Source organism: Mauremys mutica, chromosome 3 (assembly GCF_020497125.1).
Source record: "Mauremys mutica isolate MM-2020 ecotype Southern chromosome 3, ASM2049712v1, whole genome shotgun sequence".
NCBI classification, from domain to species: domain Eukaryota; kingdom Metazoa; phylum Chordata; order Testudines; family Geoemydidae; genus Mauremys; species Mauremys mutica.
The window spans coordinates 6548617-6573398 of NC_059074.1; the positions used below are offsets into that span (position 1 = coordinate 6548617).

Here is a 24782-nt window from a genome sequence, read left to right on the forward strand (position 1 = left end):
CACAGAGGCAGATAGGGCTGGTTCAACAAGCCTTCACACTCACTGTGGGCCCCAACCGTTTCCATGTGTAAAAATAAAGAGCAGCATCAAACTGCTTGTTTGCATCTTCCAGTGTCCTGCAAATACTTGGAATCACCTACAAACAGACGTGCTCACAGTTACCAGGGGCACAGAGCTTTAACGGGCTTGTGGAAAGTGTTCATTACACTGAGCCAGGTGTTAAAAAACTGCTTGTTGTTCTATACAAAGAAGGTCTGAGTTGCTAGAGCGTACACCTACTGTCAGGGTTCCCTCCCCACTCTGAACTGTGGGGTACAGATGTGGGGACCCGCATGAAAGATCCCCTAAGCTTATTTCTGCCAGTTTAGGTTAAAAACTTTCCCAACGCACAAATTCCACCTTGTCCTTGAACAGTACGCTGCCACCACCAAGCGAAAAGAACAGGAGTACTTGTGGCACCTTAGAGACTAACAAATTTATTAGAGCATAAGCTTTTGTGGGCTACAGCCCATTTCTTCAGATGCATCCGAAGAAGTAGGCTGTAGCCCACAAAAGCTTATGCTGAAATAAATGTGTTAGTCTCTAAGGTGCCACAAGTACTCCTGTTCTTTTTGTGGATACAGACTAACACGGCTGCTACTCTGAAACCATCAAGTGAGTTAGACAAAGATTCAGGAAAAGGACCACTTGGAGTTCCTGTTTCCCCAAAATATCCCCCCAAACCCTTCACCCCCTTTCCTGGGGAGGCTTGAGAATAATATACCAACCAGATAGGTAACAAGGTGAGCAGAGACTAAACCCTTGGGACACTAAAACCCAATCAGATTCTTGCATCCGACGAAGTGGGTATTCACCCACGAAAGCTCATGCTCCAAAACGTCTGTTAGTCTATGAGGTGCCACAGGATCCTTTGCTGCTTTTAAAAAAACACCAGACTTTATTATAAAGAAAGAAAAAGTAAAAGCAGCACCTTTGTAAAATCAAGATGGAAGATAACTTTGCAGGGCAATTAGATTCAAAACACAGAGGATTTCCCCTCCAGGTAAAACTTTAAGGTTACAAAAACAGGATAAATGTCCCTCTTAGCACAGGGAAAATTCACAAGCTAAAACAAAAGATAATCTAACACATTTCTTTGCTATTACTTACTATTTCTGCAATACTAGATGCTTAGTCCACATATGGCTTAGGGAGATGTATTTACCCTGCCTGGTTCCTTTGCTGACTCCCAGAGAACAAAACAAAGACACAAACAAAAACCTTCCCCCACAGATTTGAAAGTATCTTCTCCCCTTATTGGTCAGGTGCCAACCAGGTTATCTGAGCTTCTTAACCCTTTACAGGTAAAAGAGGAATTAACCCTTTACAGGGTAAAGAAGGATTTTATGCTACCCTTAACTGTATGTTTATGACACCTACTGTCAGGAAAATGGTGCAGTCACTACTCTTTCTTGCTACACCTTCGAGTTCCATGCAGTTCACTCTAGAGAGATCATTTACACTCTGATCACCTGCTGTCTCTTGTCTTATACTTGGATTGTAAGCTCTCTGGGGCAGAGTCTGTCCTTTGGTTCTGTGTTTATACAGAGCCCAACACGGTGGGGTCTGGCCATGACCAGTGCTCCTTAGCGCTATGGTAACACAAATAATAAATATCAATGATTCTGCAAACACGCTCACACTTACTTTAAAACCCATTTGTGGTTCCACTGGAGTCAATGGTCCTGTTCAATTAGGCACATGTGTGTTTGCGAGATCAGACCTTTAAAGGATGCCTTGCAAATCCAGACAGCACCACCCAAACCCCAAAATACAGCCCCACAGAGCAGGGGGAGCATCCCTCACCTTCAGTTCCTGGAGCCTCAACTTCATCTCCTCCTTTGCCTTCTCAAACATTCCATCCTCTGCCTTTTTCTTAATGTTCTCCCTGAGGATATTTTGCATCCTCTGGCAGGCTCGTGGCCCCTGGATCTTAGCCGCCTCTGTTGGAAAGATGGGAACAGTCACAGCTCTAGACAAGACTGGGAAGGATTTGGGGCAGGGAGGGTGGCAGGTACTGAGTTTAGGTGAAGAAAAGAATGGCAGCCAATAGCAGTGACGGCACCACTCGAAGGGACATCTAGCTGCTTCCTCTAGTGACAGTGACCTTAGTGCTGGAGAAAGGAGCCATCCTGGCTGCCCCAGAGAATGACATTCCCTCATATTCCTCAATGCAAATGACCCCTCCATGTCCACACGTGTCCCAGCCCAGAGTGGGAGGGACCTCACTGCCTCAGGGCCTCACAACAAAGGACAGTAAGTACAGGGGGGTGAGTGATTGCTGGACCCAGACTAAGAAAGAGCCTAGTCTGTGAAAGACGCTTATTGGAACATCTCTGAGGATGAGATTTACCTGCATTTAGTTTCTTACTGTATTAGGCTTAGACTTGCGTGTTTTATTTTATCTTGCTTGGTAACTTACTTCGTTCTGTGTTATTTCTTGGAACCACTTAAATCCTACTTTTTATATTTAATACAATCGCTTTTTACTTATTAGTTAACCATGAGCAAGCAATTAATTCCTGGGGGAGCAAACAGCTGTGCATCTCTCTCTATCAGTGTTATAGAGGGCAAGCAATTTATGAGTTTACCCTGTATAAGATTTATACAGAGTAAAACGGATTTATTTGGGGTTTGGATCCCATTGGGAACTGGGTATCGGGGTGTTGGAGACAGGAGCACTTCTCAAGCTGTTTTCAGTTAAGTCTGCAGCTTTTGGGGGATGTGGTTCAGACCTGGGTCTGTGTTTGTAGCAGGCTAGTGTGTCTGGCTCAACCAGGCAGGGCACTGAAGTCCCAAGCTGGCAGGGAAAACGGGCTGAGAGGTAGTCCCAGCACATCAGGGGGCAGTTCCCAAGGGGGTTTCTGTGATCCAACCCGTCACACGGCACTTGTACATGTCCACAATAGTCTGAACGTATACCTCTAGCAGATTGCGTGTCCACAGGCATCACCCCTAAGGACACTGTCAGAAGCCTTCTCTAAGTCTACTAACACTAAATGCAACTCCTTGTGTTTTGCCCTGTACTTCTCTGCCAGTATTTGGGCTACAGACACTGTGTTGATCGTTGACCTTCCTGGCACAAACCTAGATTAGTTGTCACTTACTTGATGCTCCAGTTCCTCACAAAGTCTTTTCTCGATAATTTTTTCCAGTCATTTCATCATGTGACTCGTTTATTTGATGGGTCAGTGTGTCGGTGCAAGGGTGCCCCCTCTGGCACCTGAGTTCACTCAGCCTGGCAGGGCTGTTAGTCTATTCCTGGTGCCCAGAAATCTGAAAACTCTCTCTGCCCTTAAATTCACCAGGGGGTCGGTAGAGGAACCGAGGCCGGCTCACTCCACTGGGTTCCAGCTCAGGGCCTCAAGCTAGATAAACTGGATCAGCGTTCGTCGACTCCGGCTGTGCCTTGAACTCCTTCCTGCCTTCCCTCGGGTTTCTGCAGGGTCTTCAGCCTGGTGCTCTGGTCGTCTCTTCCTAGGGTATTGTCCCTGGTGGCTCTTCACCAGCCTGCCGGCAGGAGTTCCCTTCTCCGCCTGCTCACTCCTCTGGCAGGTGCCACACCCCTCTGCTTCTCGGCCCTTTGATACTCCCAGCTGCGGTGAGACTGCCCATCAGCAGTGCCTGTGCTAAACCTTTGGTTGCTGGGCCAGCATGGGATAGAAACATCCCATGACCGTCAGTAATTACGACATGCTTCCACATTTCCTTTATGCTTGAAGATAGAGACCAATGTGCTCACCCTTCATCATGCATTTTTCCAGTTTGGAGGATAAAGTTAAAGATCATCATCATCATCATCACCACCACTCCCTCACGGCCTGATGCCCTAGAACAAACTGACACCACAAAACACAGGGTCACCCAGCAGAAGGGTCCTACCTTCATAGTAAGGCTTTAGGTCACTCTGGATGGACAGCGGAAGGGACTGGTAGACAGCCATCTTCTTCTTAACGATCTCTCTTTCTATTGTCCTCAGGATGATGTTTGTCTGTGTGAATCAATTTAAAGCATTTGCCATTATCTTTTCAATCCCTCATTTGTAAAAACGATCTAAATAATGATTTGGAATAGGACACCTGATCAGGGATTCAGGGGTGTGTTTGTGTGTGGTTTGATTATTGGTTAGACCCAGATACAAGGTGGAATACGCAGGTGTGGGATTCTTAAGGCCAGAGTTTTAGATACAAATATGTGACTTCAAACAGCCTGTGAGTTCCACAAACCTTTTCCCAGCTTAAAGGCTAAATACCACCTGGTGCCTTCTAACTAACTTCATTGCTCCTGTGCCTTAAGGGTGGCTGAAGATTCCCTGGTTGGAGGTGCAGACTGAGTCTCTGATGGGACTTCCACCTCTACGACCTAGTCCAGTCCACAGTGTCCAACATATGCCCTGATGGCTCCAGCTGATTATAATCACCAGCCAGTTAAGGGGGCAGGTTCTCCTGTTAGCTACAAGGATGAGAACCCCATCTGGTATGTCCTTTGGGATTCCCAGTTTCTTTCCAATGGTAGAAAGCAGTTGGGGTACTTGCCATAGGAATTCACAAGAGCCCAGACTTAACCACAGCAGCAGCCTAGCAGTGCTATGGTGGAACTGGTGCAGAGCAGACTGTAACTATCCTGGACCTTGGACCTTTGTTCTCGCTAAGCTGCATGGTTGGGCAGCTGCCCAGGAGAGATTCAAGTGCCGCAGAGCCGTGCACATCCGGCAGCGTGTGTTCAGGTGCCCCTCCCCATGCTGCTCTGCAGCCACGTTGCTCCTGCAGCTGCTCCCGTGACCCCTCCTGCTGGCTGTGCAGAGAGGGCAGGGGGAGGGAGGTGCTGATGTCAGGATGTCCCTCCCCCCCACCCGCCTCTGTACGCCATCTCCACAGAGCAGGGGAGAGGGGACAGCCTGGCTCAGGACTCTGAGCTGGAGAGAGCTGCTGCCGTCTGGCATGTCTCAGAAACTTCCCCAGAAGCCAACACACACACACACACACACACACACACACACACACACACAGTCTCTGTCTCTTCCACACTCACCTCCCAACACATACTTGTATTATTGTTGTTGTTACTTCTTGATACTCCTTGCAATGCACATATGTTCTGTGTACTTTTATTCTTTCAAAGTGTGTTATTTGTGTTTTTTGACTGGTCTCTGCATTTCAGAACTTTTATTTCTATTACACTTAAATTTAATTCTTTGAGTAGTGAGTTCTAAAATGCCTAACCTGTCCTGGCTGGAGTAATTATCCCTATCGTAACTTTAAAAATATATTATATCTAGGTTTTTTGTGTCTACTGCTGGCGCACATCCCTCGGTGCAGATAACAAAATTCATTCTGCCCATGGAGGGAACATTGCCTTGGACCAGGATCATATTCAATCCTTGCTATTTATTTCAAGCCTGAGCAGGTTTCGCTGGTGTGCACAGAGATTCGATGTCTGATTATCTTACACACTGGGGGTTGGTCCTTGGCCCTCCATTTGGGCTGACCTCACTGGATGCACCCATCCGGCACAGGAGGCATGTTCATGGGGTGGGAGGGGCTTGGAGCACATTGCCTTGGGCTTTGACCATCCTTGCCAGTCAGGATGGTCCCTAGGGAAACCATTACCAGTGTCATTTAGGCCTTTAGGATGCTCTAAGTTACATCAGGGCCAAACCAGTCCTGGAGTGAAGGCGATTCCCCCGCTCCCGGGGTCCTGTTCTAAACACAGCTCTGCCGCACCTGAGAGTCTGGCCGTGCGTGGATGCCAGGTAGTAAATGCTAAACCCTGTGAGTTGACTACAGCCTACAGCTGTTCATGTCTCTTATCAGTGGGTCAGAAGGCAGAGTTCATCACAGACCCGATCCTGCATTCCCTGAGAGTCCCCATCACCCATTGTTATCCCCATCACCCATTGTTACCCTCCCATGGTTATCCCCATCCTGCAGCCCTCCTCGGCCCTGCCAAGCGGAGAGGCGGGCTAGCCGGATGACTCTCACCCCAGAAGTTCTGTCTGGCAGGGCAGAGCACTCACTCTTCTCTTAACCTCAACTTACTTCCTCAGTGAAGAAGTTGAGCTTGCAGTGGTCACTGGTCACTGGGCTCTTCTTCACAACCTCGCTGATTTTCTCCTGCACCGAGTCTTTGAATATATCAAGGCAGGGTTTCAGCGAGGCTCTGGTTCCCTTTTGGATCCTAGTTGGGTAATAAATTATAATTCATTAAAAAGACAAATGGGCTCAATCCCCCCTTACTCGACACAGCGGAGCGGGGAGGTAGGAGGAGAAACAAAGGTGGCTCTAAGCCATCTGTATCCCTCACCTCCAATCCCACAGCTGGCCAGGTGCCATGCTGACTCTGGTATAAGCTAGAGCAGCCACAGGGTTACTCTAACATATGACACCTGGACCGATCCCCTGAGAACGGTTCTGTCAGCTCAGGATCACTTGAAGCCAGTGCACACAGGTGCCTATCACACCCCCTCCCTCCCTCTGCTCAGCTCCAGATCACCCCCTTTTCTAGCCAATAGTGTAAAGCTGGGAGATTCCCCTCGGTCAGGAAGAAGCAAACTCCCAAACACACCTTTCTATAGCAGCCGGGGTAAACATTTGACCCCCCCAGCTCTGCAGGAGCGACACCTCCACTGCCTCAGCTAGTGGGCTGGGCCCTTCTCCTTTTGGGCACCGGGGATGGATTGATGTCACGGAGCTTGTTCATTTCCGTATGTGCCAGTATCCAAGGCCACTTACACCCCAAAGGGGCACAGGGTGGCATTTCCCTAAGTTACTCAGGTACGGTGCAATTAACGAAAGTGTGAATGGCAGGCGGGGTCAGGCCAGCTGAAATCAGTGGAGCTGCAAAATTTGTCAAGGTGTCACCTTATTCTCCTGAAATCCCTCCTTAAACCCAGCTCTGCTGGGACCTACACAGCTACCCCAGTGGCAGCTGAGACTTCTGCTTTTTGCTAAGCCCACTTCCTCTCCATCCCCACCGCTTGTCGGACGCCCAGACTGTGAGCAGGGTCTGTCTTCTTCTTAACATGTCTGCACAATGCCCAGCACAATGGGAGCCAGGATCCTTCACTGGGCTGCCTAGGCCCTACCATAACAATTATAAAACGTGGACGAGAGAGGAGAGTAAGGGATGATCGTCTCGTCTACAGTCATAATAATGTGTCAGGACTGGGGCTTGAACGGTCATGCCTAGTGGCCAGAGCAGGGATGGTCAGAGGCCAGGATTCAGCGTACGGGTCAGAGCTGGGGTCAGGAGTCCAGCAGTCAGCCAAGAGGCAGATCTCACAGACTAACACTTTAAGGCCCGAAGGGACCATCATGGTCATCTAGTCTGACCTCCTGCACATTGCAGGCCACGGAACCTCACCCACCCACTCCTGCAATAGACCCAGAACCTCTGGCTGAGTTACTGAAGTCCTCAAATCATGATTTCAAGACTTCAAGTGACAGAGAATCCACCATTTACACTAGTTTAAACCTCTAAGTGATCCATGCCCCATGCTGCAGAGGAAGGCAACCCCCCCACTCCCCTGGGTCTCTGCCAATCTGATCCAGGGGAAATATTCCTTCCCGACCCCAAATATGGCAGTCCATTGGACACTGAGCATTTCAGCAAGACACACCAGTTAGACACCTCAGAAAGAATCCCGTGTAGTACCTCAGAGCAGTGGTGGATTAACAAATGTGCCGCCCCTAGGCCCTCAAAAAATTGCCACTGCCCCCCACACACACCAGTTCACCTCCGCTCCCCCGCGGCAAGCCTGGGAGGGAGCAGGGAGAAGGGGAGTTGTGGTGCGCTTGGGGGATAACGGAGGTGAGCTGGGGCAGGGAGCGGTTCCCTGCCCCCCTCCCCAAGAGTTACTCCCTGCGCCCGCCGGCCCCAGCTCACCTCTGCTGTTCCCCCGAGCACGCCGCTACTCACTTCTTCTCCCTCCCTCCCAGCGCTTTTGTGCGGCAAGCCAGGGAGGAAGGTGGAAGGAGGGTAGCACAGCGCACCTTGGGGAGGAGGCAGGCTGGAGATTTGGGAAGGGACGGAGTTGGGGAGGGGGCTCGAGCAAATTTGCCGCCCCTGCAAATTTGCCGCCCTAGGCGATAATACGCCGCTGCCTCAGAGCCCTCCCCATCTAGTGTCCCATCACCACCATTGGGGATATTTGCTACTAGCAGTCGAAGATCGGCTACATGCCATTGTAGGCCGTCTCATCAAATCATCCCCTCCATAATTTATCAAGTTCAGCCAGTTAGGTTTTGCCCCCCACTGCTCCCCTTGGGAAGCCACCTGAATTTGTTGATGGCCAGTTTACAGCTATTTGTTCTTGTGTCAACACTGGCCCTTAACTTAAATAACTCCTCTCCCTCCCTGGTGTTTATCCCTCTGATGTATGTATAGAGAGCAATCATATCTTCCCTCAGCCTTCATGTGGTTAGGCTAAACAAGCCAAGCTCTTTGAGTCTCCTCTCATAAGGTAGGTTTTCCATTCCTTGGGTCATCCTAGTAGCCCTTCTCTGCACCTATTCCAGTTTGAATTCATCCTTCTTAAATATGGGAGACCAGAATTGCACACAGTATTCCAGATGAGCTCTCACCAGTGCTTCGTATAATGGTATTAACACTTCCTTATTGCGACTGGAAATACCGTGCCTGATGCATCCTAGGATCGTATTAGCCTTTTTCACGGCCACATCATATTGGCGGCTCACCTGTGATCCACCAATATACTCAGGTCTTGCTCCTCCTCTGTCGCTTCCAACTGATAAGTTCCCAGCTTATAGCAAAAATTTTGTTAATTCCTAAGTGCATAACCTTGTACTTTGCACTACAAAATTTTATCTCATTTCTATTACTCCAGTTTTCAAAGGATGTCCAGGTCTAAGAATGATATTCTGGTCCTCGTCTGTATTGGCAATACCACCTAACTTTGTGGCATCTGGAAATTTTATTAGCACACCCCCATTTTTTGTGCCAAGGTCATGAATAAAAATGTTAAATAAGATGGTTCCCAAGACCAATCCCTGAGGAACTCCACCAGCAATCTCCCTGCAGACTCACAGTTCACCTTTCAGTATGACCTGTTGTAATCTACCCTTTAACCAGTTCCTTATACACCTCTCAATTCTCATATTAACTCCCATCTTCTCCAGTTTAACTAATTTCTCATGTGAAACTTTATCAAATGCCTTACTGAAATCCAGGGAGATTAGATCTACTGCATTTCCTTCGTCTAAAAAAATCAGTTGTTTTCTCAAAGAAAGATCAGCTTGGTCTGGCACTATCGACCTTCTGTAAAACCTTGTTTAATGTTATCCCAGTTCCTGTTTACCTCTATATCCTTAACTACTTTCTCTTTCTTTTGTTCTAAGACCTTGCGTACAACTGAGGTCAAACTAACAAGCCTGTAGTTTTTCAGATCTCTTTCCCGCCCCTTTCTTAAAAACAGCTACTATATTAGCAATCCTCCAATCACAGGGTATGACTCCCGAATTTTCCAGATTCATTAAAAATCATTGCTTTTGGGCTTGTGATTTCATGTGCCAATTCCTTCAATATACTTGGATGGAGATTATCCAAACCCTCATGAAGCTTTTTAGTTTGACTTCCACCTCAGATGTGGTAATTTCTACTGTACTTCCATATCTTCATTTCCATTAGTCACCCTGATACTACCCTGAGCTCCTCATTTGCCTTATTAAACACTCAGGCAAAGTATTTGTTTAGGTGTTAGGCCATGTTTAGATTATCTTTGATCTCTGCCCATCCTCAGTGTTTAGGGGTCCTCCTTTTTTCCTTGTTTTCTTTTTATTTATATGGCTACAGAACCATTTACTATTGGTTTTAATTCCCTTTGCAAGGTTCAGCTCTGCTTGGCTTTGGGCATGTCATAAACAGATAGTTAAGGGTTAAGGTCTCTTTTACCTGTAAAGGGTTAAGAAGCTCAGTGAACCTGGCTGACACCTGACCAGAGGACCAATGAAGGGACAAGATACTTTCAAACCTCGGTGGAGGGAAGTTTTTGTTTGTGTTCTTTGTTTTGGGGGGTGTTCTCTCTTTGGTTCTAAGAGGGGCCAGACGTATATTCAGGCTCTCCAAGCTTCCTGAAATATTCTCTTCATGCAGTATAGTGAGTATTAGAAAGGCGAATTAGTCTTTTGATTAATTTCTGTATTTGCAAATGTGTGTTTGCTGGAACCATATTTTATTTTTTTGGTTTGCTGTAACTTGTACTTAAGCTAGGGAGGAGGGAGTCCCTTTTGTTTTTATAAGCCGTAACCTGTAAACTTCCATCCTGATTTTACAGAGATTGTTTTTTACTTTTTCTTTCTTTAATTGAAAGCTTTTCTTTTTAAGAACCTGTTTGATTTTTCCCTTATTTGAAACCTCAGGAGATTAGTTTGACTCACCAGGGACAGGTAGGGGGAAAGAAAGGTGTGGGGAATGGTTTATTTCCCTTTGTGTTAAGATCCAAGGAGTTTGGATCTGTGTTCCCCAGGGAAAGGTTTCGGGGGACAGGGAGTGTGCCAAACCACTATAATTTTTGACTGGTGGCAGCAAGTACCAGATCTAAGCTAGGATTTAAGCTTAGAAGGATCCATGCAGGTCCCCATCTTTTGGACTCTAAAGTTCAAAGTGGGGAATAAACCTATGACAGGGCAGTTCTCACTTTTCCCCTACACTTACTGACCTTCAAGAGGTAGTTTTCCTTGCTGATCCTTCCCATCTTCCATTCTTTATTAAGAGAAAGCAGAAAGCCTACAATCTGTCTGATACGCTTGCTCATCCAGTTTGGTCTGGTAACGCTTCCCTACAAATTTCCCCCCTTGCTTGGGATCCAGGCTTCAGGTAGCTTCTGCAATTTTGATTTAAAGTAATTCCAAGCCTCCTCCACATTTAGATCCTTCAGTTCTTCAATCCAGTCCACTTCCCTAACTAATTCCCTTTATTTTCTAAAGTTTGCCCTTTTGACATCAATAGTTGCAGATCTATTTGTGGTTTTCCCTCCATTTAGTTTAAACTGAATTAGCTCATGATCACTCAAACCAAGATTGTCCTCTACAACCAGTTCATCTCTGAGGTTCTCACTACACACTAATACCAAAATCTAAAATGGCATCACCTCTTGTGGGTTCAGTGACTCTTTGGAGAAGAAATCTGTCAGACATCACATCCGGGACAATCTGGGCCCATTACTAGCACTTGTCCTCCAATCTGTATCTGGGAAGTTAAAGTCTCCCATAATCACACAATTCCCAGTAGTATTTATTTCACTAAAAACATTAAAGACGTCTCTTACTAGATCAAAATCAGCTCCTGGGGTCTGTAGCAGACCCCCAGCACTAACCCAGTAGAGCCACTGGTAGCTTTCTTCCTCAAAGTGATTTTGACCTAAAACAGACTCTGTTTTAGCCATTCCATCACTCCTAATTTCTTTACAGTCTGCCTCATCCTTAATATGCAATGCTGCTCCACCACCTTTACCTTTAGTCCTGTCTTTCCTGAACAGCATATACCCTTCAATACCTGTACTCCAGTAATGACTACTATCATAGAATCATAGACTCTCAGGGTTGGAAGGGACCTCAGGAAGTATCTAGTCCAACCCCCTGCTCAAAGCAGGACCAAACCCAACTAAACCATCCCAGCCAGGGCTTTGTCAAGCCTGACCTTAAAAACCCCTAAGGAAGGAGATTCCACTACCTCCCTAGGGAACCCATTCCAGTGCGTCACCACCCGCCTAGTGAAATAGTGTTTCCTAATATCCAGCCTAAACCTCCCCCTCTGCAACTTGAGACCATTACTCCTTGTTCTGTCAAAAAAAAGGGTAATAATTGGAGATATACCAATCTCCTAGAACTGAAAGGGACCTTGAAAGGTCATTGAGTCCAGCCCCCTGCCATCACTAGCAGGACCAATTTTTGCCCCAGATCCTTAAGTGGCCCCCTCAAGGATCGAACTCACAACCCTGGGTTTAGCAGGCCAATGTGCAAACCACTGAGCTATCCCTCCCCCTACTATGCTACCATGTTTCTGATATCCCTATAGTATCCGGTTTCACTTCCTGCACCAGTAGTTCTAGCTACTCAATGTTGTTCCTCAGGCTCTGTGCATTGGTTGGCTTTGCTCAGACATCTTAACTGTTGCTGGTTGGCTTTGCTCAGATTCCTCACCCAATTGGGTACAGTCAGTGGTGAGCTGGAGCAGGTTCCCAAAAACCGGTTGCTAAAATTAGACCTCTATGGAGAACCGGTTGTTAAAGGGCCAGGGAGTGGGCAAAGAACTCCAGTCTGCAGGCTGGACCATCCTGTTGCTCCCAGGATTCCCAGCTGGGGAGGCTGAGGCTCCCCCAGCCCTTCCCCTGCTTCCCCCCAGCTGCAGCTGGGCAGCTCAGCTGAGCTCCTGAGTCGTCCTGCTGCTTTGAACTGCTGGCAAGGTAAGGGGGGAGGGAGCTGCAAGCTCTAGGGTTGCCAGGGGGGCAAGTGGGGCAATTTGCCCCAGGCCCTGCAGGGGCCCCCAGCCCCATGGGTATGTCCCCCCCCCCGGCCCCTCAAATCAGAACTTTTTATAGGGAACCGGTTGTTAAGATTTTGGCAGTTCATCACTGGGTACAGTCATTCTACTGCCAGTATCGCCTGTCTGTTACCTTCACTGATATTTAGTCTATTTCCCTCCCTACTCAGGTGGAGTCCATCCCAAGGGAACAGTCCTCTGTCCATGAATACCTCCCTGTAGTCAAACATCCCAAACCCCTCCTGATAGCTCAGGTAGTGGCGCTATCTGTTGAGTATCATAATCTTGTCTTGCCTTGACTATCCTCCTACAGGAACAGGTAAAATTCCACTGAAGATGAGATTCAATTTCCTTAAGCATGTTCCCCAGTCTGGCACTCTAGAAAGAATCTACCAGTATCATTTGTTCCCATGTGAAGTACAGTCAATAGATTCTTTCCTGCTCCTGTTAGGATCCTGTTCAGCCTCCAATCCACATCCCATACCCAGGGCCGGATTTCCAGTTAGACACAGTAGGCACATGCCTAGGGGCGACAGCGTTCTAGGGACGCGCTAAAGTTGCCAAGTGCGCAATTACCTAGCCCAACTGGGCTATTTTTGGCAGTTGTGAGTCGAGTACTTTGGGCTATTTTGCTGCCCTGCTGCCACTGGCCACACTGCTCGGGAGGGAGATCTGCCCCACCGCCTGCCGGTCTCATATCGTGCCTCCTCCCCTTAGTCATTTGCAACATGTGCAGAAGGAGGGAGGCAGAATTTTTTTTCCTGCAGAAAATATGCTGCAGTTCCACCTTATGCCCACCAGAGGCCGCTGTGGTGCCGGAACAGCCTGAGCTGGCTGAGGCTGACTGGTCTGGTGAGTGGCAGCAAACAGCTGGCAGGCGGGTGGCAGGGGCATTTTCTCCTCAAGTCACAGCAGCCTTCTTGGAGCCAGGTTCGGAGGCAGAGCGGGCCACACAGGGCTGCTGGGGGGGTGTCACAGGGCCACATGGGGATGCAGGAGGGGTCTCCAGGCAGGGCCACATGGGGAGCAAGGAGGGTGCTGAAGATTCTATGCCTAGGGGCACGTAAGTTGTAAATCCAGCCTGGCCTGTATCTTAGCGCCCGTCAGACAGCACACCCTTCTTTTCTCCGGGTCAGCTCTGGTGACAAGCCTCTCTGTTCTTAGTAAGGAGCCCCCAATCAGCTAGATCTGCCTCATCCTGGAGGTGGTGCGATTCTCCAGCCTTCTTTCTGGCTGAAAGTTCTCTTCTCTTTTGTTCTCTCTTGCAATCTTCTGCAAGTCGGCCCCAGGAAGATAGAGGATCTCTCTAACTCTTCCTCTCTGCTGTTAGGGTTAGCCACTCTTCTCCTCTTCCTTGCCTCTCACCTTCCGTTACTGCCTGCTGTGCCCCTTCTTCATTCTCCAGCTCAGCAAACCTGTTCCTGAGCAATATGCATCCCTCACTAGCTGGTCTTTTCCTCTGCCTGGTTCTCGTAGTCACATGCTTCCTCTGGCCACTTTCTTCGCCCAGCAGTCTACCTCCCAGTCCTCCAGTCCAGCTTGCAGCTGAGAGTCTTGACTTTTCCGTTCAGCTTCCTCTCGCCTTCTCTCCATCATCTGCTCGAATCCCCTTTGAAATTCAGCCTAGTTCCCACTTGCATCTCCAGGCCTCGGATCTTCTCTTCCACCAGCTCTATGAGGCGGCACTTCATGCAACCGAAGCTCTTTTCAGGTACCCGCTCCAGGCTAATGTACATCCTGCAGCTTCCACGTCCAGTCATCTTCCTTGTCTCTTCCATTCCTTGGGTCACTACCACTGCTGCCCTTGTATCTGTCATAACCTTCCCACCTAAGCTCCTGTCAGGTGGAAACAAAACCAAACAAACACCAGACAGTCCCTCCCTCAAGCTCCCCTTATAAACTCCCACTGGAACTCCCCTGTTTTCCGTTCTGTTTGCTAGCTCCTGTGCCACTGACTGGCTGCTTTGCTGCCCTTATAGGGCCCCTAATCAGGGAAGTCCCACCTTCGAATTGAGGAAGGCCCATCCCCTAAAAGGGGCTCTGCTATGATCAAAGGCTCTACTTCTCTCATAGCACACTGGCCCCTATCAATCTCTGCAAACTGAAACAACCACCACCACCACACAACACACAAGAACTCACTCACTTCCCCTAAGGAACAGGGGCTTGCCTCCTCCCTTAACACAACTCCCACTCAAATTCCATTGTTTTCAGCTCTGTTTGCTGGTTCCTGTGCACATCACTACAGCTAGGGAGGTCACTGTGTTTCACAGACACTTCCTGGCACTCCTCATGGGTTTAACTAGGGTGCCTGGACCAATCAGGGGCCACGAGGGAAGCTGTCAGTCTGGCCTTCCCAGGTGGTACTTCCTGTGGTGTTTATCTCCACAGGGTCTAGATCAGTGGCTCTCAAACGTTTGTACTGGTGACCTCTTTCACACAGCAAGCCTCTGAGTGTGATCCCCCTTATAAATTAAAAACAGTTAACACTGGAGGTGAAGGGGGGTTTGGGGACGGAAGCTGACTGCTCGCAACCCCCCATGTAATAATCTCACACACCCCTGCAGGGTCACGCCCCCAGTTTGAGACCCCTGGTCTATATGATAACACATGCAGCCCAACCATGGTTGCTGTGTAGTGGTGCGGAGGTGTCAGCTGTCCTGTACACCCAGGTTCTAGTCCCCACAGAACCTCACATCATGCTCCAGCTGGAATGGGGTTAGGGGAACTGCTGGGGGACTCCACCAGACTGGGTTACCCAGGAAGGCCAGAGAACAGGGTTCCGCAGGATCCTGGGGCCAATGGGGAGCCCAGGGAGCCCTACCAAAGGAGACTCGGTGTCTTTGCAGCCTGAGTGGGGCAGGGCTCCTCTCACCTGAATATGTTTGCGAACGTGGGGTCAATTTTGTCATAGATGGGCTGAGCGAGGGCGCCGTTGAGGTCTATGCGGGCGAAGACCCGGGACGCGTATACACCATTCTTCTGGCACACGGCTTTCAGGGTCATGTGGAAGCCTTGGTAGCCAGTGTCACGCTGGATAATTGGAAACACAGTTGTAATGAAGTGGGTATGGGATACATTCCTTATGATTTGTATTACAGTAGGACCTATAGACCCCAGCTGAACTAGGGCCCCATTGTGTGGGGAGCTGTACATACATGCAGTGGAGCTGGAAGGTGTAATTTCCAGCTCAAGTAGACATATCCACACTAACTCTGATCCGTCCAAGACCCTAAGTATGTACTTGGGGCAGCAAACCCTCCCTACCCCCCGCCACCTGTGCCGACACTGCTACACTTCTATTTGTAGTGCATTCGCTCGATCAGATGCCAGCTGCAGTGTAGATGCACCAATAATGAGAGACAGGCTCTGTCCTGAAGAACTACTCTAACCCATGTGCTTTACACTGCAGCATTTGACTTTGTCCCTCCATGGGAAAGGGAAGATACGGTGGGGAGAGACATGGATCTTAGCTGGTTATTCTGTGTCTTTGTACACAGACATGCAGCGTGCAGGGCAGGGCAACTCAGAAAGACCCAGAAACTTCCAGAACGGGGCATGGCAGTTACCTGATGAGCTCAGTAGTGGTTAATGAGGCTGTGTAGCTTTGCAGGTCAGACCCAAGTCACCTCTGAGAGCTGAGCCAATCAGAGAGTGGGGGGAAGGTTATAAACAGAGGAATTAAAAACAGCCCTGTGGACTCAGCAGCTGATCGAAGCAGGATCAAGAACTGAGGCTGCTGTGAGGGCTGGGTCCCATCCCTGCACCACTCCGGGAACAGGTCAGTGGTATTCCAGCTTTACTTACTGGGGAAGTTTTAGGATAATGTTAGTCCATAGTGTGACGTTGCACTCCATATGCTTTATAAAAATACGCTTGGACTGTGAATATAATGTAACTGGAATATGCTTTATGCAAAGGTCTCTTGTAAGGTATCATTACAAAGCTTATAATCTACTGAGTGTGCTCATCCTATTTGTATGAATGTATCATTCTTGTATCTGAAGCTAGAAATATGAAGTATTACTCTGAAGTCCTAATGTAATTATGCAAAGTGTGGGCCATTAATGATGGTTTAGAATCTTGATGGCTCCCATTGACCAGGACAATTGGTTGTAAATAGCTCTGTTTACTTGTGAGCCTTCCTGTATACGTGGGAGCCAGCCTGTGGGTAATGAAGTCTCACAGGACATGTGAACACGTCTCATGATACAGGAATCCATCTTAAACCTGGTGCTTTTCCATTTAGAAGGAGGGGTGGAAACCCAGAGAGAGACAAAGGATTCCCGCCTTGTTCCAAAGCTATATAAGGGGGTGGAACAGAACAAAGGGGGGATGCAGTCATGAGAAATTCCATAGTTACCACCTGAGCTGGAACTAACAAGAACTGTACTGGAGAAAGGATTGGGCCCAGACTAGGAAGGAGTCTAGTCTGTGAAAGAAGCTTATTGGAACACCTCTGAGGGTGAGATTTACCTGTATTCAGTTTCTTTACTGTATTAGGCTTAGACTTGTGTGTTTTTGTTTTATTTTGCTTGGTAACTTACTTTGTTCTGTCTGTTATTACTTGAAACCACTTAAATCCTACTTTTTATACTTAATAAAGTCACTTTTGTTTATTATTAAACCCATAGTAAGCAATTAATACCTCAGTGTTATAGAGGGCAGACAATTTATGAGTTTGCCCTGTATAAGCTTTATACAGAGTAAAATGGATTTATTTGGGGTTTGGATCCCATTGGGAGCTGGGTGTCTGGGTACTGGAGAGAGGTGACCTGCTGAGCAATTTTTAGTTAAAGTCTGCAGCTTTGGGGGTGTGGACCAGACTTGGGTCTGTGCTGCAGCCAGCTAGCGTGTCTGGCTCAACAAGGCATGGTTCTGGAGTCCCAAGCTGGCAGGGAGGCTCAGAGATAATCTCAGCACATCACGTGACAGTCCCAAAGGGGTCTCTGTGACCGAACCCCTCACACACACTGGTGTGTTTTATGGACGTAGAAGGAGAGCGGGGGGCAGGGGAACATTTATTATCTTTAGAGGCGTAGCCCATAGAGCTCGGTTAGCCTTTTATTTTTCTTAGCAGTAACGCAAGGAACCTACAGGCCTGTATCCTGTAAGGCACTGACTTAACCATGTTAGGATAAGTAAAGTAGACCTATGACCTTTAACATAAATAAAATGGCCCAGCAGTTCCCAGTTCCCCAAAATCTTGCTTAAGAGAGGGAGTTGGTACTTAACGATACCAGGCAACTGCAGGAACACTGAACTGATACTGGGCTGGGATATTTTAAGATAGAATTGTTGGCAGATATTTAACCACAAACTTGCTTTAGCAATAGGTGCCGTTTATGATAATGAGCTAAAAGGCAGTAATAGGTTAACCTATCGGATATGGGCACCCCAATATTATGAGGGTGAGGAAGTCAGATTTGGACATGGGAGGCCGGGCATCTGAATGAATATTCATGATAGTGTCCAGGCCCTACAATAGGCCAGGCCACCATGCAGTGGGCACCAGGTTTCCATCATTGACCCTTCAGCTCTTCATTGTTCTTATCTACCACCGGCCTCTGGGTGTTGGGGATCTGAACCATCAGACTCATTTGGCCTGCCAGGGACAGGGCTAGTCCTTTGTCTCTCACCACTGGGTCCCCTAGGAAGGGTGGGAGTATATAAGTATATGAGCATATGCAGGGGGTGACACCACACGTATCCCTAGTGCTACATTACTGCTATTTGTTTTTGTGGTTTGGAACTTCCTTCTCTTCCTTGACTGTGTTAATAAAAGTGGCTAAGGCTTTGCCTTGCCCTCAGTGTGAGTGTCTTTGCCAGGCACCCTGGGTTCCCCTCAAGATATTGAACTGATTCATTTTAATTCTGTTGAGTCTGATTCTGGAATGAGATCCTATTACCTCCAGCTCATTAAATTAATATCAAATGGCAATCAATACCATTAACTGCCATTAAAGAATCAGGCTACAGAACCTGTGGCACTTACATTTGTCTCTCAGCTAATTGCTCGGAACTGGGATTCTGTCTCGGTTAGAGAGCATGAATGGGGCAGGACTTACTGAGAGGAGGGTCTGTGAATTCGTGCCTGACTTAGCTGGGTCTATGGGGAGAAGATGGTGCCCTATAGAGTAAGTGGCTTGTAGAGATCCAGGGAATGGATATTTTATAGGCTGATCCTGATCCCTGCACCACTTTGGATACAGGCTAGAGACTTGTGTTTCACCAGCAACTGAGAGGACCAGTCAGCTACTGGCCCAAGGGCTGGCAGCCGCTAGCTGGGGAGTTCCCCAGAGTGTTTGTTCACTGCCAGGGTCTGAAGTGTTTGACAGGAGTGTTCTCGAGCTCTGAAGAGTCCAGGTGACACACATGACACACCACGGTCACACTGCAAAGACTGAGGGCTTGTCTACACTGGCACTTTACAGTGCTGCAACTTTCTCACTTAGGGAGAGCTTTCTCGCAGCGCTCTGCCACAACTACACAAGCCATGTTAAAGTGCTGCCATGGCAGGGCTTTAACGTTGCCAGTGTAGACAAGCCCTGAGAAACCATCTCTGAGAGGAGATCAGAGGCAAATGTGTTTTGATGTGTGAGCTAAAGTACAGACAGAGTTACCCTGAAACCTTATAGTGCAGGGATCAGCAACCTTTCAGAAGTGCTGTGCCGAATCTTCATTTATTCACTCTAATTTAAGGTTACAGTAATACATTTTAACATTTTTAGAAGGTCTCTTTCTATAAGTCTATAATATATAACTAAACTATTGTTGTATGTAAAGGAAATAAGGCTTTTAAAATGTTTAAGAAGCTTCATTTAAAATTAAATTAAAATGCAGAGCCCCCCGGACCAGTGGCCAGGACCCGGGCAGTGTGAGTGCCACTGAAAATCAGCTTGTGTGCCGCCTTCGGCACCTGCGCCATAGGTTGCCCACCCCTGTTATAGTGGAATGTTTGTAGCTGAAACAAAAGGGAGACAGTCTGTATAAGCAAATTTAATGTCTAAGAGCTTTTGTTTAAACGTTCTTCACAATATTCCAAATGTGATTACAGTGTTGTATATGATGTACTGTGTGTTTTGTGAGCACTCAATGTTTGTTTTATCAATAAAGTGTCCGGTGCTTCCCCAGGAAATGACTGGGAACTATGACCCTCCGTTTATCAGGGTTTTACGTTCAATAGCCCCAGAGGTTACAGGAGAGAGGTCTGACTCTCTGTGATGCTTTGTGGAAAGACAGAGCTCTGGCCAGCACGTCAGCAAAACGCTAAGCTGAGGTGCAGGAGGAAGGGGAGTGGAATAGATCTATACAGAATTTTGCCTAAGCACACCCTGCCCTCTCACTTACTGTCTTAATAGACTGAAGAAGGAAGGATTATTATCTCTACCATACAGATGAGGAGCAGAGGCACAGAGACTAAGGCCTGGTCTACACCTAAAACGTAGATTAATGTAACCCCTGAGAGATGTAGTTAAACTGACCTAAGCCTGGTGTAGGCCCTGTTAGGTAAATGAAGAATTCTTCTTTTGACCTTGCTACCACCTCTCAAGGGGATGGTTTAACTCCAGGATGGAAACCCCCTTCTGTCGCAGTGGAAAGTGTCCACCCTACAGTGACACAGGTCAAGTTGAGAAGCATCTTACTCTGCAAGTCATCCCACTGAGGGCTACTCAGGGGAGCAAAGTACTACTCACCCGACTAAGGGCAGCAGAATGGAGCCCTGGCCTATATTAATTTGGGGCTGGATTCCAATACCCTTACTCACTGAGTAGCGCTGTACCTCACATGGAGTCCCATTGGTGTAAGTGGTTAGTCCATGCAAATAAGAGGATCAGACTCTAGCCCATAACATGCTGCTCTCCTCTGGTGCCTTTCATCCAGTTCCCTTTAGAAACCTTAATCCTCTCAACACCCAATAATAATTCTTAGCCCTTATAGGACTTTCTGCCACAGATTTCAAAGCACTTTTCAAAAGTTAATAAGCAACGGGGAAGCAAAGGGGGAGGTGGTTGCTGGCCAGAGAATGAAAGGTGCACATGAGGTCTAAGTCAAGAACTTGCTACTCACTGTAAGGAGCCGAGTGAATGCATCTTGGTGAGATAATTTTGCTTTCTTCACACCTTCGTCAAGGGGGTGTTCCAGCTGGGCAAAACATTTCTCAATCTCCTTCTCCAAAGCCTTGATCTTGTCCTCCACAAAGCCTTCCAAGCCGCTCTGCTGATAATGATCCTGCAATGGCAGAAGAGCACAAGACACATCATTGCACAGCTGATGCTGGAGGCAAAATAAAGATACACACCAAGATTTCTTCTCGCTAGAAACCGCAGCACAGGCCTGGGTTCGGTCAGCACCAGATGGGAGGCATCAAAGAACACACTGTGCTGGAAGAGGTGGTGTCGCCCGTCCAGCTGGGGTGCTCTGAGGGTACGTCTACACTACGGGATTATTCCGAATTTACATAAACCGGTTTAACAAAACAGATTGTATAAAATCGAGTGTGCGCGGCCACACTAAACACATTAAATCGGTGGTGTGCGTCCACGGTCCGAGGCTAGCGTCGATTTCTGGAGCGTTGCACTGTGGGTAGCTATTCCGTAGCTATCCCATAGTTCCCGCAGCCTCCCTCGCCCCTTGGAATTTCCGGGTTGAGATCCCAGTGCCTGATGGGGCAAAAATCATTGTCGCAGGTGGTTCTGGGTAAATGTCGTCAGTCATTCCTTCCGCTGGGAAAGCAACGGCAGACAAGCATTTTGTGCCTTTTTTCCCTGGATTGCCCTGGCAGATGCCATAGCATGGCAATCATGGAGCCTGTTTAGCCTTTTGTGACTGTCACCGTATGTGTACTAGATGCCGCTCACAGAGGCGATTCAGCAGCGCTACACAGCAGCATGCTTTTGCTTTTGCATGATAGCAGAGATGGTTACCAGCCATATTGTACCATCTACCATGCCATAAATTGGTAATAAGATGATCGTGGCTACCAGTCCTTTTGCACTGCACCATCTGTTGCTGTCATAAGTGCCCCTGGCTGCTCTTAGCCAGGGGCGCAAAAGCCAAAATTGGGAATGACTCCCTGAGTCAATCCCTCCTTTTTGGTATCTAAAAATAGAATCAGTCCTGCCTAGAATATGGGCAAGTGTACTAGAGAACCACTGTATCATAGAACCAGAGAGCACAGCTGCTCTGTGTCAGATCTTGCAGAAATTATGAGCTGTATGCTATTCACAGGGGGTGCTCCTGCAACAACCCCACCTGTTGATTCCGTTCTCCCCTCAACCTTCCTGGGCTACCGTAGCATTGTCCCCCCACTTGTGTGATGAAGTAATAAAGAATGCAGGAATAAGACACAGTGACTTGTTAGTGAGATATGAGTGGAAGGCAGCCTCCAGCTGCTATGATAGTCCAGACAGGACAGTAAGGAGTGTGGAGGAGAGGAGCCCAGCATCCCTCTGCTAGTCCAGGGGCAATTGAATCTTTTCTTTACACATGAAGGGTGGGGGTTGATGGAGCTCAGCCCCCTGTTGCTATGATGACGATGGTTATCAGCCATACTGTACATTCTACCAGGAAAAATTAGGGCCAGGCGCCCTTTATCGACCTGACGGATGCTAGTCAGCATGGTTACCAGTCCTTTTGCACTGCCCCATGTGCCAATAGGCTGATGATGAGGACGGATACCAGCCATATTGTACCATCAGCCATCCATAGCGTGGGGGGAGCAAGGATGTTGGTGTTGAGTGCTGCACCATCGCGTCTATCTGCAGCATTCAGTAAAGATAGGGTGACATGTAAAAGAGTCAAGAGAGGATTGTTTTCCCTTTCACTTCTGGGGGTGGGTGGGGGGGTGCGTAAATTGCCTAGCTATGCCCTGACCCACCGCGGACACTGTTTTTGACCCTAGAAGCATTTGGAGCTCAGCCAAGAATGCAAATGCTTTTCAGAGACTGCAGGAACTGTGGGATAGCTTGAGTCCTCCAGTCTATGAGCGTCCATTTGATTCTTTGGCTTTCCATTACGCTTGTCACGCAGCAGTGAGCTGAGTCCCTGCTATGGCATCTGTCTGGAGATTTTTTTTAAATGATTTTGAATTTCGTCTTCTGTAACGGAGCGCTGATAGAACAGATTTGCCTGCCCTTACAGCGATCACGTCTGCATCGTCCATGTGGGAGCTCTTTCTTTATTTTGATTTTTAACTGCATCACCACACGTGCTGATCGGAGCTCCACGCTGGGCAAACAGGAAATATTCAAAAGTTCGCTGGGCTTTTCCTGTCTACCTGGCCACTGCATCCGAGTTCAGATTGCTGTCCAGAGCGGTCAGTGGTGCACTGTGGGATACCGCCCGGAGGCCAATACCGTTGATCTGCGGCCACACTAACCCCAATCCGATATGGTAATACCGATATTAGCGCTACTCCTCTCGTTAGGGAGGAGTACAGAAACCGGTTTAAAGAGCCCTTTATACCGATATAAAGGGCCTCTTAGTGTGGACGGGTGTGGCGTTAAATCGGTTTTACGCTCCTAAAACCGGTTTAAACGCCTAGTGTAGACCAGGCCTTAGTCAGTACTGAACCAAAGCCCTAGCGTGGCATGATGCTGGGGGCTGCGGGAAGGAGAGGGGGAAGTGACAGCTGGGCAACAGGGGAGATACAAGGTTTGGCTGCCTTTGCAGATAAAGCCTGTAGTGGTTTTAAACGTCAATTATAGATGGGGGGGAAAGAACAGAATCTCTGTATCTTTTTCCTCCTTTACCCACTCACAGAACACAATGGGCGCAGGGATAAATTTTTGTCCCCCGGTGATATGGGTCCAGTGCAGGGGTGAAAGTAAAAGACGGTTACTCACCGTAGTAACTGTTGTTCTTCGAGATGTGTTGCTCCTATCCATTCCAGTTAGGTGTGCGCGCCGCGCGTGCACGGCTCTTCAGAAGATTTTTACCCTAGCAACTCCGGCGGGCCGGCTGGGCGCCCCCTGGAGTGGCGCTGCTATAGCGCAGGATATATACCCCAGCCGGCCCGTCCGCTCCTCAGTTCCTTCTTGCCGGCTACTCCGACAGTGGGGAAGGAGGGCGGGTCTGGAATGGATAGGAGCAACACATCTCGAAGAACAACAGTTACTACGGTGAGTAACCGTCTTTTCTTCTTCGAGTGATTGCTCCTATGCATTCCAGTTAGGTGATTCCCAAGCCTTACGTAGGCGGTGGGGTCGGAGTTAGATGTTGCAGAATGCAAAACTGCTAAGCCAAAGGGTGCATCAGCTCTGGACTCTTGGACCAAAGAGGCAAAGGTGTGGACCGAGGACCAGGTAGGTGCACCACACATCCCCTGAAAGGGTATGTGAGCCAGGAAGGCAGCAGAGAAGCGTGAGCTCTAGTGGAATGTGCAGTAAGGTGGCTCTATGGAACATGGGCCAAAACACAAGAGGTGCGGATGCACAATGTCATTGAAGATGAAATCCTCTAGGAGGAGACAGGTATGCCCTTCGTCCGGTATCCCGGTACGACTAAGGTTTGGGGGCGTTACGAGAGGGCTCTGTCCGCTAGATACAGATTGCGGACGCCCTACGGATGTTGAAGGAGGGCAATTGTTGCTACCCTTCCAAAGAGAGCGGCTTCGGAAAGAAGACCGGACGGAAGATATCCTGGTAGATATAAAAGGCCGACACCTCCTTAGGGAGGCAGGTCGGACGTGGTAATAACTGCCTTGTCCTTGAGGAACACAGTATACCTTGGGCCTATTGTGAGAGCCTGAAGCTCGGAGACTCGTCTGGCCGCAGGAAAGGCTACAGGAAACTGCCTTGCAGGACAGGTATATCAATGAGCATGTTGACATTGGCTCGAATAGGGCAGTCATAAAACTGGTTAGAACCAGATTGAAGAGCCAGGTTTATGGCGGGGCCCCACTGGGGGGGGGGGGATATAAACGCTCCAAGCCCTGAGGAACCAGATGGAATGGAGCGGGACCTCGGCGGGAGAAACATAGCGTGTTTCGGAGCAGCAGGAGAAATGCTTCCACTTGGCCAGATAGTTTAACCGAGTGGAAGATTTTCTACCACCCCGGAGAATCCTGTAGAACCGAGGCAGAACAACGTAACTGGGATCGGTTTAGCCACGCAGGAGCCCTGTGAGGTGCAGGGATTACAAGACCGGGTGGTGAAGCTTGCCGTGATCCTGCGTCATGGGGTCTGGGCCAAGAGGGTTGCTACCGACAGGTGTAGCAACATGGGGTACCAGTGCTGCCCGGG

At 48.4% G+C, this 24782-nt stretch overlaps 1 protein-coding gene across 1 annotated transcript in view; it reads right to left on the reverse strand.

The window, feature by feature from the left end:
* Positions 1 to 24782, reverse strand: part of LOC123367552 (nuclear GTPase SLIP-GC-like) — an 82759-nt gene that overhangs the window by 21025 nt on the left and 36952 nt on the right. The window contains exons 13-17 of the mRNA XM_045011870.1: positions 20608 to 20769; positions 15413 to 15570; positions 6078 to 6216; positions 3922 to 4030; positions 1846 to 1982 (exon numbers count right to left, since the gene is read on the reverse strand). Coding sequence (XP_044867805.1) covers positions 1846 to 1982; positions 3922 to 4030; positions 6078 to 6216; positions 15413 to 15570; positions 20608 to 20769 — 705 coding nt within the window. The remainder of the gene's footprint in view (positions 1 to 1845; positions 1983 to 3921; positions 4031 to 6077; positions 6217 to 15412; positions 15571 to 20607; positions 20770 to 24782) is intronic.